This window comes from Ambystoma mexicanum, chromosome 8, assembly GCF_040938575.1.
Source record: "Ambystoma mexicanum isolate Mex_15411 chromosome 8, UKY_AmexF1_1, whole genome shotgun sequence".
In the NCBI taxonomy this organism is placed as follows: Eukaryota; Metazoa; Chordata; class Amphibia; order Caudata; family Ambystomatidae; genus Ambystoma; species Ambystoma mexicanum.
Window position 1 is genome coordinate 1,241,973,790 of NC_090929.1, and position 12,987 is coordinate 1,241,986,776.

A 12,987-nucleotide genomic window follows, 5' to 3' on the forward strand; every position below is an offset into this window, starting at 1 on the left:
GTGACAGTTCAGAAACTCGGCATGGGACTGGCAGCATGTAGCAGGCAAGCAGTCAATAATCAGCCATGGAAAGGATAACAGAGTGACAGTTCAGAAACTCAGCCTTGGACCGGCAGCATGTAGCAGGCAAGCAGTCAATAATCAGCCATGGAAAGGATAACAGAGTGACAGTTCAGAAACTCAGCATGGGACCGGCAGCACGTAGCAGGTAAGCAGTCAATAATCAGCCATGGAAAGGATAACAGAGTGACAGTTCAGAAAATCAGCATGGGACTGGCAGCATTTAGCAGGCAAGCAGTCAATAATCAGCCATGGCAAGGATAACAGAGTGACAGTTCAGAAACTCGGCGTGGGACCAGCAGCACGTAGCAAGCAAGTAGTCAGTAATCGGCATACCGGCATGGGGCAGAGTGAAGCAGGGTTCATTGTGCAGGACTGACACGGACGTGGCCATTCTCTGGTTCACTTTGGCCTGTCGGGTACATTTCTTGGTTTCCTGAATCTCGGGTGTGTTTGTCTTCCATCTTTCATCTCCAGCAGTAGGTTGTTCCACAAAGAGGTGACGTTGCAACTGATTGAACGCCGGCCTAGTCTTCTACGCATTGTGGATTTCAGTTTGCTGCTGGGGGCATTTTTCTTCATGGAAGGGCTACCTCCCAAAATGGCTTTGTGCATGATGCCCGGTACTTTAAGGTCTTTCCTTTCCTTAAGGTGAAGTTGGAGAGATGTGATCTCCTAGATTAAGCACAGGAATCAGCTGTGTTGCTTTATTCTGTATGGGTTGCTGTGCATGAAGCAGGCCTTTTCGATAGCTGAGGTGCAACCTGATGCTGTTCTCCAGAAACGTCAGCACCAGTGCCCCCCAGTGACCTCCACCTTCAGCTGCATGTTACAGAAAGGCGGGGTGCACAGCAGCGTATGCACATAGAAGTGGCAGGATTTCTATACTTCCCTGATCTATTTGTTGAAAGAGATGTTAGCAAAGAAAAACCCCATGTTGATGCCCTGCATGACAGAGGTTGATGGAAAACCCGTGGTGGTCCACCAGTTGAAAGGGAGTGTTGCTGGGAAGTTCATTCCCACGAAGAGGATTTCTGTTTTGGAAGCGTACCTACAGAGGTGGTTATTGGTAATAAAGTCTTGTAGCATCGCCAAGCAGGATGGCATTTTCAATCAGGTTAGGTACTCTGAAAGCGATTTGCATATCATCAGCCCACATCTGAAAGGGAGTGGAGAAAGATTAAAGGATCTTTGGCAGTGGATTTAGCTAACAATGAAATAGCTAGGGCATAGGTCTGCAACCTTTTGCTCTCCAGATGATTTGGACTACAATTCCCATCAGTCGTAGCCAGCATAGTCAATGGCGAGGAATCAAGATAGCAATGAGCCTTGAGACACACCATATTTGAAATAAAGGAGTGGAGAGGGTAAGTGACTGGAACTGGCCAGAGTGCTTGTATCCTGTGAGGGATTGCCATCTGGCGAGGGTGTCGAAGCCCTGGATTGCTTTTTTAATTACATATGGGGAATTCCATCTCAGGAAGGGCAACCTGCTAATCAGATCTCCTTTTCATAAACTCCATGCCAAAAGCATAGGTGCATCTGTGCCCTGCTGGATCAGTATCCTGATCTGCAGCGTCTGCTCTCGAGTGGCACAGATCAGGTTATTATTGGGTCCCAGGTGACATGCACCCCTGTTAAAAAAATGGCATAACTATGGGGATGCTATCCTGGTGGCACGTTAAACTTTAAATGTAAGCCGTACCTGAGTTTGAGGTATGGTGGCTAGCATCTCTCCTAATTTTCCATGCTGCATCTATTTTATATCACACATGAGTCAGCCCTGTATGATTTGTCAGCCGTGGAAGGGTTATGTGTATTCCACCCAGCCAGCATGTCTTTTCTGCTCCCAGCAAGACTGTAGACCCGGGGGCTGCCTTTCTTTGTTCCTTTGTGAAGTCTCCCCAAAGAGACAGTCACTCCACAGGAAACTGTCCTGGGAACACCCACTCACATAGGGAGTAGCCTCACACCGGGGTGTTGTATACCAAAGGGGCTTTTTATTTGTATAGGTAGGGAAGGGGCAGGGTTATTGTAGCTGGAGGGAGCTTGGACCAGCTGGAGAAAGGTTGCACCATCTTGTTTGCCCCTGCCTCGATCGTTCCTTCCAGTCTCCTCCACTTCCTTTATCACAAAGCACTTTGGGTGTGATGTCAGAAGGCAAAGACCATTTTCTCAAGAACAGGGATTGCACCCCTTAAAGCAGGCTTGCTTTAGTTCTCTTACCTGTGGACATATGCACATCTGTGGTGACCTGCTGCAACAAGGCATGCCTCTCTGCCATTCACAGAGGTACCCAGGACCTCACTGTGTGGAAGGACACCTGCGGTTGTGTGAGAGCCCCCGTGTGTGGAAGCCCTAGAACAAGGACCCATCTTGTCCCTGAGACCCTGGATTGGCACTCACAGCACCTGAAAAGACAAAGCATCTGGAATCCTGCTTCCACAGCTTCAAATTGCATTCAAACTGCATTCAAACTGTGTTCAAACAACACAGAACCCTTGTTTATACAGGTTCAAACCAAATTCGAACTGCGTCCAATGCCCTTTGAACCAATACAGGGCCTCTGTTTACACAGATTTTAGCTGAATTAGAACTGTGCTCGTAGCCCTTCTAAACAACACAGGACCTGTAGTGCTGCTTTGGCACTCTTCTCTTCTCTGAACGGCTGCTTGCAACCCTTGAACTGGTTCGACCTGCAGGACAGCACACAAATGCATGGTTCGATGCTGTGGAACACCAATGAACATAATAAGGTACACATATGAGGCCCTATTGCCCTGGTCCACATTTGGGATCCTAGAGACTAGTAAATAACTTTGTTGCACGTTTTCCATCAAAACACCTATCCTTATAAAGAATATTGTGGTTTTTGATTGCTTTTCACCCCTGTTTCACTACCCAGAGTGCTTCATCTTTCTATCTTTGTATAGTCTGTGTTCTTTCTACAGTGGTGGGTTTGGTGTAGTGTTTTTCTATTTAGTTATTTCTGGAGATGGTTTGTCTATTTAAAGTATATATATTTTTATAGAAACTGAATTGGACATTCTCTTTCTTTGGGAGTGCTATCCTTTGTTGTTTGGGTTGCTACTGAACCACATTCACACCTCTCTTCAGAGTAGAGCCTTCCCTCGACCCACATAACCACAAAAGGCGAAGGTGGTATATCTCTTAACTGTGCAACAAGTGATGGCCAAGCTCTCATGAAAGTGCTTTAGAGGTGTGATGTTGGGTCACAAGAGCAAAGGTACAAGTAAGCAGGTAGTAGCTGAGCTCTCATTGTACAAAAGAGAGGCACCACACACAGTTCCATCCTGCACAACATCCTTTCATGGAAACGGTTTACAGATTATATCCTATTAATTTGGAAAGGAAACCAATTGGAGCTAGCCCAATTTGAAATCTGGCTGAACAACATTAACCCTCATCTAAAATTCACCCTGAATCATCATAGTGAGAGAATAGCATTTGTTGACATATACATATGCCACAACGAAGGGTTGCTTTACACATTGCTATACAACAAAACAACTGACAGAAACAACATTTTGCATTACTGCAGCCAACATCCAAAACCCCTTTGTGACAACTTACCCTATAGCCAAATGCTTAGGTGTAGAAGGAACTGCTCATCCAGAGAGGACTATTCGGATGATGCCAATAGTTTTGTAGAGAAATTACGAGAACAACGCCATCCCCAACTCCTCTTGAAGTGAACAATCAAGAGAGTGATGCACCCTGAGAGAAATGTTTTGTTAACTCCCAAAAATAACGCCCAGCCCAAAGAAGATATCTTGACCCGTGTGACCACTTTTTAGAGATTTACCCCGGCACTCAAACAACATATCTGCATTCTCTGGAACACCTTACACCTTGGTGGCATGGCCGGTAAGAAATAACTTTTGGCACTGAAACCGGGCTGGTATCTGAAAGACAAGTTGGTCCATGCTCTCTATCTGTCTTTACCAGCCCCTAAACAAATCAGGAACCAACGTGGCCTACCACCCTTATTGGGCCACCACCCCTGTGGCCACTGTTCAGTTTGTATATACAGTAAAAAGACTACAAGACTACCCTCTTCCAAATGGACCACTTCACTTGGCAATTGAAAAATCTTACCAATTGCCAGACGAAAAATACGGTCTACACCATATCATGCCCATGCAACCTGTGGTACATCGGCATGACCACACAGACAGCAGCAACCAGAATAATGGAACATTGTTCCAAAATTATAGAAATTTGAACCTTCAAGAAATATTAGTCATACATTTATTGGAGAATAACCACAGTGCCGATTGTGAGAAACCAAAGGGTGTCTCGCCAGCTAGTCCTCTGGGATCTCTTGCTCGGGTGGCCAAGGCACGGCATCGCCTTTGGATCCAGACCCCGGGGGTGGACCAGTGTGGGAGGATCACCTGGGTTTGAGGTCCGGTGCCAATCAAGTACTCTGGTGTTTACAGCAAAATGCAGTGGTGTACAGTGTCAAAGGCAGCCGAGAGCCCAAAGAGAAACGGTACTCTGGGGCGATTATCATCGAGAAATAATTCCTTCAAATACAGTAGAGTCGTTTCTGTGCTGCTTGCAGTAGAAGAATCCAAGTACTCAAAAAGTTGTTGAGCAGTGACCTTCTCTAATGCCAAAGAAAGGCTGTTTAGTAATGGCATTGAAATCAGCTAGATCATTCGAGGCTGCGGTAGGTTTTTTCAGCAGTGGATGGTAGATAGTCTTTAGGTCATTGGGCACGACCTGTGAGTGGAGGGACTATTGGTCATAGCTGTGGAATGCAGGGGCTGGTGTTTAGTGAATTTATTGTTTTCTTACTAGTGATTGCAAGACATGGGCATATCTGTTCAGTTGAGGCATTAGTTTTGGCTTTTGCTGAGATAAGACTGAAACTGCTAAAAGTGCTGCTGCATGCCTTGGTTTTTCCCAAAGAATGGGCGCATATATGCTGATTGGCAATGCTGGCAGTACTGGCTCCTTCAAGGTTTTGAAGATTTCTGATGACCTATTGATTACCAGCTCAATGCTTACTTAGAGGTATGACTTTGTGTTGTGCACTTAACCCCTTTAGTGCTAAAGGCGAGTATGTTCGTCCTGAACTCCCAAAGGAAATCATTCTGGGCTCCACCCAATCCCGCAGTTAAGTTGTTTTAAAGAACAGAGTCAGATATTCTGGGCAGCGTCTGCTGTGTTCACCTTTCTCCATTCACTGTGATGAGCAGGCCACAATTATATCAGCTTGAACTTAATGCAAGGTGTGCGTAATGCTATCTACGCACAAGCGCAGAGATATCTTCACCACCTCTGGGTAAATCGAATGCCAGGTGGCCTAGTGGTTATTGGCAGCCAATCCCTGCCATCAAATGGCACCAGTGTTGCGTGCGAAATGAACAAATGGTTCAGAACCACCATTTGTGCGTAGATCATACAACTCCACACGACAGACAGCACATTGCTTCCCTTGGCCATGATGCAGTAACTGAAGGAGCATAGGAATGTTTTGCCAAATTGGATAGTTATCTGAACTGCATCTGAATAAGCAAGTAGGAAGAGTATTCTACATTCTCGGGCTCTCATTCTGCCACTCTACTGAGGCAAGACCTTTTTGCACTTAGCTGAAGAACACAAGCTTCTTGAGGAAAGAGCTGCCAGGCAATGAGAGAAGCAAAAGTCCTCAAACCACTGTGATGTAGGGCCATTGACCAATGCACCATATTTCTGCAGTATCTCAGTGCATCACATTCGTTGTTTCATCTTGTGTGCATCCTCGTCTCTGAGGGCTTCATGGGCTTGCTTGTCACTGATGCTGAGAGACAGTTGTACATTAGTGCACTGTACGCAAGGGAGCTGGCCACCACATCCTTTGCACTGGTGTTCAGCTCCCCTATAATGTGCAGGTCACCTTTGAGAATACGGTGACATGCGTATGCGATTTTGTCATCAAGTGTCTTCACGCCCTTGTATCAGAACTGTGTGCATCAGTCGTGGAGGGTTTCTTTGCCTGTGCTAAACCACAGAATCACAAGGTCTGCTTGGAATGAGCCCGCTTGGCAGATCTCACATGTGATTCTCCTACTGGACCTTTTGCAATCTAGATGCCACTGTATTTGAAAAAAATAAGACAGACTGTGTTGCCAGTAGTCTGGACATGTGCTCACTTGTAGATAAGGATTGCTGTCTGTTCTCCAAGCCTCATGTATCCATTGTGTGTAGACATGTTGCCATTATTTTCGAAAAGAGCCCTGAAATGCGAACACCCAGAAACACTCATGAAAGCTATCATTAACATATTTTCTGCATTATCGTGGGCAGGCTGTTTTGATTTCTACATTATTTTGAAGTGCCTTTCGTGTTGGCAGAAAAAATGCAAAATGTCATCTGTGGTAAGGTGGCAGGCAACAATGTTTCATTATCTGATAGACAGCTTTTAATGGAAATTGATTTGTGGATGAAAAATGTTGAAAACAAGCTATTTTATGTAGAAGTGAAAAGAAATAATACATTCAGGTTGCACCTTTTCACCAGCTAGTTTTGTCTAGCGCCAAGAGGATGCTTCTTAGTGTAAATGTGCTTTTTCCTACAAGGGGCAGAAATCGTGCCCTGGTACTGATTTATTCGCCTTCGATTGCAGAATGCTGAAGTGTCTGGAGTCCAAAGATGTTGATTTGGGTAGTTTCATTTACACTCTATTTCTTATGCACCTCATGCCATCGGATAGAAGCTCGCGAGCACATGCAGCTCTCTAGGGAGTGGGGGGGGGGGGGCGAGGGGGATGGGGGGGGCAGAAATGAGAAGCCTGTGAGTGAATGATAGCAATAGGGACTGTGAAGGAGTGTGGGCGGCAGTTCAGCAGGATTATGGCTGAAGGTAAACAGTTGACTGTTTGGCTGCCCTCCAGTGTTAACTCTGTTCAGGTCCAGAAGGAGGGCAGGAGATCGGTTTACAGGAAGAAGTCTTCCAATGGCAAGGTCTAGCACATGAATGTAAGCGCTTGTGCTGGGGGCGAACAGCATGAGCGGTGCCACCACCCTTCGGCGTCTCAACAGCCTGTAGGGCATGAACAGTTTGGTGCGATAGTTCGTTGAAAAGCCGTAGAAGTCTTTGTAGAGCTGGCAAAGCGTCTTACACTCTTTCCATTAGTCAATTGCCATGTGATATAGTGCCTTCAGTGCAGGGGAGTCGCGGACTGGTTGCTTTTTGCTAAAGATGAGGTGGGTGGCCCGGCTTTGTGCTGCTTGCAACGTATGTTGATTTATTTAGATAGCATAAAATAGTGCCAGATTCTCAAATAGGAGCTCACTTGCACTCATTGCCGAAATGCCCAGGTCACCTTATTCACAAAGGTGACCTGAGCATTTTAAGAGGGGTTGGACTGTAGTTCAAAGATGCGCTGCTCAGACCCCTTGCATACATTAATGTGGGGGGCGAGTGTGCTTCTGGCACTAAATCAGGACAGGCTCCCAGCGTCCTGGGCCAGATTACAGAAACTTTGCACTGCTGCAAGTGAAACGTTGTGCGGCATTAGCAATCGGGCAATCTTTGCCCTGTTTTTAAAAACACTTGGAAATATTAGAAAACCATTGCTCCATGACAAGTGCATTTTGGCATGGTATAAGCAATAGGGCAATAATTCCCCTAGAGCAAAAAAGATAAATGTTCACTGTATTTTTTCTCCAGGGCAAAGTTTGCCCTAGTGCTAATACGGAATGGTATTAGCAATAGGGAAAACGTTTCCCTGATGCGAATATGCATCGAAAATGGATCTTTTTTGCACTAGGGCAATTTTTGCCCTGCTGCTTATAGCATGCCAGACTGCACTTGTCATGGTGCAAAGGCTTTCTAATATTTCCAAGTGTTTTTAGAAATAGGGAAAACTTTGCCCTAATGCTAATACCGTGCACATTTTGCACTTGTTCTAGTGCAAAGTTTCTGTAATCTGGATGCAGGTGGTTGCTGGGAGCGCGTTTCACTGAGACAGTCTGGTAAAGGACCCTTCTCCTGTGAATTGCTCATAAAATAATAAAAAGCATTTCCATCCCTGTTTTAGGGATGGAAATGCAAGTGTGACAGCCATGATTTAACCCGCAGCTGTCACACTTCAAAAACAATTTAAATAATCACGACAGGGTAAAAAATGACCATGTCATGATTTGCACTTAGCCCTTCACCTCTTTCAAGAGGCGCAGGAGATGACCCTTGTTTCTGGGAAGGTTAAAGGGCATCCCGTTCGTGAATTCAGGATGTGCTTTAAAAAGGCCAGAAATGCCCCCTTATTTGTGCAAAAGCGCAAAGGGGCGTCTGAATGAGCGCGCTTAAGATGCGTTCATTCAGATGCTCCTTGTGAATTTGATTGTTACGTCTTTTGACGCAAGTGAGATGTAGTTTAGTTTAGGAGGTTCAACCCCAGTGTGCATCTTCGTTAAGATGGAGGCAGTCCAGTAGAGTGCGTGTAGTCAGAGACAGAGTTTAAACATGGAGGCAGTTGGGAGAAGTAGAGTGAGTGAAGTGTGAGGCTATTGAATGCCATTGGAGCAAAATAAAGATTGCTCACCCGAATATGCAGAGTACTGTCTTGAAGCGTACATTGACAACAAGCTGCTTTGGCTGCTGAGAGCCCAGCTGGAGTGTCAGCCAAAGGTAAAACTGCCAACGGCATCCCCGGAAACCACCGTCCTGCAGACGCTGAGAGACAGAGGCTTCATTCAAGGTACTGTGTTGTGCAGTAGTGAACCACAGAGGCAGAGGAAAGCAAAAGAGGGGCGTGTGCATGTAGTCAGCAAGCACAAGCATTATGGCGTAGCGCAATGTCCAACCTCCCTTCATGTCACCCACTCCTCCCTGCACCTGAACATTCTCACAGTTGACAAGCAACGAAGATAGTATACTATAACATAGCACGTAGCGCGAAACGCTGCACACGTCACCCACGCTAGGAAAGTTGCCAGGCAACATGGACATTAGGAATTTGGTGCTCAACAGAAAAGAAAAAAAAAAAATATATATATATATATATGTATACATATAATATAACCAATCTGGGCTAGGAGCCTCCATGATCCCTCTTCCTGAGGCTCCGCCTCTTCTGACTAGGGACAGGTTCAGTTTTCTGTGCGTGCGCATGGTGCCGGCCATGTTTCCAGTTTCTGGTGGTTGCCATATCTCTCGGCTCGGCCTGTTGGCGCGGACTCCTACCAGTGACCCCGCCCTGCCGTCCCCACACCCTCTCGGATCCCTTCAGGGAACCGATTCCAATCCTGGACTGGCCGCTCATGTGTCAGCCACTGAGTCCGCACTACGGATCGGACTTCCCTAGGTAAGTGTGTTCCCCGCGTCCTGCTGGTAAGTCTCTGGTGGCTCACAATGAGTTTGTTTAAAACTCCCCAATACATTAAAGAAAAAATCACACATTTTTGTCATGTACCTACAGCTATCAGGACCACTGATGGAACAGGGTGGAACAACAACAGGGTGTGCAAATGTGCTGGATACTTACCTAAAAGTTCAGAAATGGATAACGAAAGATAACCATGGGAAACCATCATGGAACCCAGTGGACCACATTCCAGGGAGACCACATGCCTTAAATGGGATGGGAGATAACACAAAAGGATTACCAGACGATCCACAGTGAAAGGCAAGGGAAAATGAGATAAAAGTCAGATTGTCTGGAAGAATTCAGGAGTGAGTGAAGTTGGCTCTGAGAGGTAATGTCGTAAACCTCCATATCGATGTTGTTATGTGTAAGAGGAGGTACACAATCATGTGCAAAGTGTCCACCTATGCATAATCATGCAAGTGGAGGTAAACCCATTTACTTAGCTACCCCACCCCACTCATGACACCTTTTGTTACTCCCAAACCTACACGCCTCTCTGTCTCTCCCCTTTTTTTTATCCCACATCATCCCTTCCTTCTTCCAGCCCAAGGGCCTCATTACAAGATGTGTGGAATGGTTTTAACTGCGCCGGTAATGGTGCCGGCACCGTTAAACCCACTCCGCACTATTACGAGGTTCCCTCGCGGAACCCGATGTGGATGTCTGGTTTATCCAGACGTCCATAGCGGGTCCCGCGAGGTAACCAGGGAGCTAACAATGGGCCCATTTTGAGTGGGCCCGTTGTTAGCTCCCTCCCCATTCCCATTGAGCCCTCCATACTCGGAATGGCCCAGTAATTCCCCATTCAGGGAACCTGGACACGGTTTTGGAGGCCGCCATGGCGCCAATAGCGCCATGGCTACCTCCAAAGTTGTAATGAGGCCCCATATCTTTCTGTCAACACCATCCGCATCTACACCAGCAGGGGGCCAAAGCATGTTTCCTTCTGGGTGAAGGTGGGAGATGTTTGAGATACTTGTTTAGATGGGAGCAGTCCATACTCTCCGGGTTCTAGAGTGTGTGTAGTCACAGACACTGAGCAAGAACCTGGTGACGGTTGCGAGGAGGAGAGCTGTGAAATATGGGGCTTGGGTTCTAGAGTGTGTGTAGTCACAGACACTGAGCAACAACCTGGTGATGGTTGCGAGGAGGAGTCCACCCTTACTGGATTGAGGCATTGATGAGCCTTCAAATTTTGTGTGGGTGGGGGGGGGCAAATACCAGACATCTACGATTGTAAAAAATTTAGTTGCAGAAGTTTGAGTCTTTTATAGGAGGTCTTACAACATTTGAAGACCATGGCGATGACAAGCTGGGGTTAGCCACGAGGGTGGTCCCGGCAGAGTGGGGCTCGTCTTGAAGTGTTTCCTTTGGTCCTACACATGGCAGCATGGTAGCCTCTGTTGCGCATGAGGTAAGCCGCAGGATCAGTAGGTGATTTGGATTTACTCAAGCACCCTTTGAGAGTTTTTTCCGGTTATTCAGGAAGCAAAGATTCATTAAACCAGTTATCCATTCACGCTTTATTGGTCTTGGAAATGTAAAATAGTAGAATTCTCGATCAACACTGAACTTTGTATGGTGGGAGGGGCGAGAGAATGGGGTTTGTGGGGAGCGGGGGCAGGCCCCCAGGGAATAGTTGCACTTCTTCTTTTCATACACTTAGACCACTGCTCGACCCCCACCTTAGTCAGTCTCTTTCTTCACATTGAAACAATATTGTAAGTTGATGCATTATAAAACATGGTGTGTTGTACAAAGATGCTGTTACATAGAGATGGAGGGAGAGGGAGCGAGTGGGAGCGAGAGGGAGCGAGAGGGAGAGAGAGAGAGAGAGAGAGAGAAGAGAGAGGGAGCGAGTGGGAGCGAGAGGGAGAGAGGGAGAGAAAGAGAGAGAGTAACAGAGAGAGAGAGAGAGAGAGAGAGAGAGAACACGAACTGGGCTTTTCACTCTTGACCATAGGTGCGCAGGCAGAGTTTGTTGGTAGGAACACTATATTGCATTCAATTTGCCGAAGCGTACATTTTGTTTGTGTTGCAAAACATTCAAAAGTAATAATTTCACAAAGGCAATGCTTTTGATTGTTTTTTTCATTATTTTATCATGTCTAATGGTCTAATATACATTTGAGTAAATTGCAATTGTAATGGTAACATCTGTGTGATATGAAAGCCTTGTTTATTAAAATAAGTTTACATTTTTCGTCTTTATTCTTATTTTTCAGTGGAATGTTAAAAATAAAGGCGCCTTTCCAAAAAGACTTGCTTTTGGTCATGTACATTTAGAATCCTGTATTAATTTGATAACATTTCTTTTTATGTTTTTTTTCCATGTAGGATACTGCGAGGAAAACAAATACGAGTGAGATCTTCCCAAAACCAGCTGATCAGCGACCACCCCAAATAACAAAACTTTGGAAGTCGATCTCTCAACTTTCAAGCCTCCTCCCTCTGGAATTGCCTGTAACCCCACCCATCCCAGCCGCAGAATGGAACCGACCCAGTTGGAGTGGCGTAGAGAGCTTAGCCTCATGTGTTTCGCCCATGGATGTTCCTGTAACTAAGTCGGATGCTATTCTTCCTGCCTCAACCTCTCCCTTTTCCTCCCTTTCCCGTGTTGCGAACTGCTCGCATGGTGACATTTTTGGTAATACAAATGCTTAAAAATAACAAAATAAAGAAATAGTGAAGAGTCAGAATTGGTTAAAAAAAACATGAATGCTTTTATAAAGTAGCCACAGTTTCCAAATACTTAATTAGCTACCTTTAAACCAGGTCGAGGTCAATTTTCAGTATATTTATAATAAAGGATCAAAACACCTGGGAAGGATTACGAATGAGAAGAATTCAACATTCATGTAATAAATGTGCAGACCACATTAGACACACATGTTAACAACATATTAGACGATTGCTATTTCTTCAGAAGGCCGATGAACGCTGGTGGTGTGATATCAATGAAATACGCTTCTTGGGCTCATTTGGCCGTAGTCCGATTGGAGGCTTAAAAACTATATTTAAAATTATCTTTTTCCAATAAATTCTCAAATGCTTCAAATGTGTGCCTTGTTGAAATGTTAGCATGTCTTGTGGTCGCTCATGGAAGGAAGGATAGAGAGTTAGCAGGGCCGGTGTCACAGCTTCAGTCTTCAGGCTCAGGAGTGGCACGAATCAACCATTCCCTCCGCAGTCTGGGCGCTTGCAAGAAGGATCTTACACAAGCTTCCAAGACCCCGGCGGGGAAAGAGGGTTAGGGACTCGATGGTTGGATGGGTTCAGGCAGCAGGGTAACCGGTAAGAGGTTTTAGGAAAGGGGAGGTGGATAGGGAAGGGAACATGGGATAGCACAAGAAAACATACACATTGCATCAAACACTACAAGTTCTTAGCGAGAGACTTATCTCTGGGGTGAGTGCTGGCCTCCTGCCTGCACACTCTCAGGTCCAGTTCCTGGAGCATATTACCGCTGTAAAGAGAGTATGAGTTACTAGACTGTGTGTTACTGCACACACTGGACTTTACACTGTTAAGCATGCAAATGGTTA

The 12,987-nt window shown here is 45.8% G+C and overlaps 1 protein-coding gene across 2 annotated transcripts in view; it reads left to right on the plus strand.

Moving 5' to 3' along the window:
* The window catches only part of RBP4 (retinol binding protein 4), a 68,048-nt gene extending 55,548 nt beyond the window's left edge, over positions 1-12,500 (plus strand). For both annotated transcript variants that reach the window (XM_069611353.1, XM_069611352.1), the window contains exon 6: positions 11,780-12,500. In XM_069611353.1, coding sequence (XP_069467454.1) covers positions 11,780-11,808 — 29 coding nt within the window. In that variant the 3' untranslated portion in view covers positions 11,809-12,500. The remainder of the gene's footprint in view (positions 1-11,779) is intronic.
* Positions 12,501-12,987: the final 487 nt, after the last annotated feature.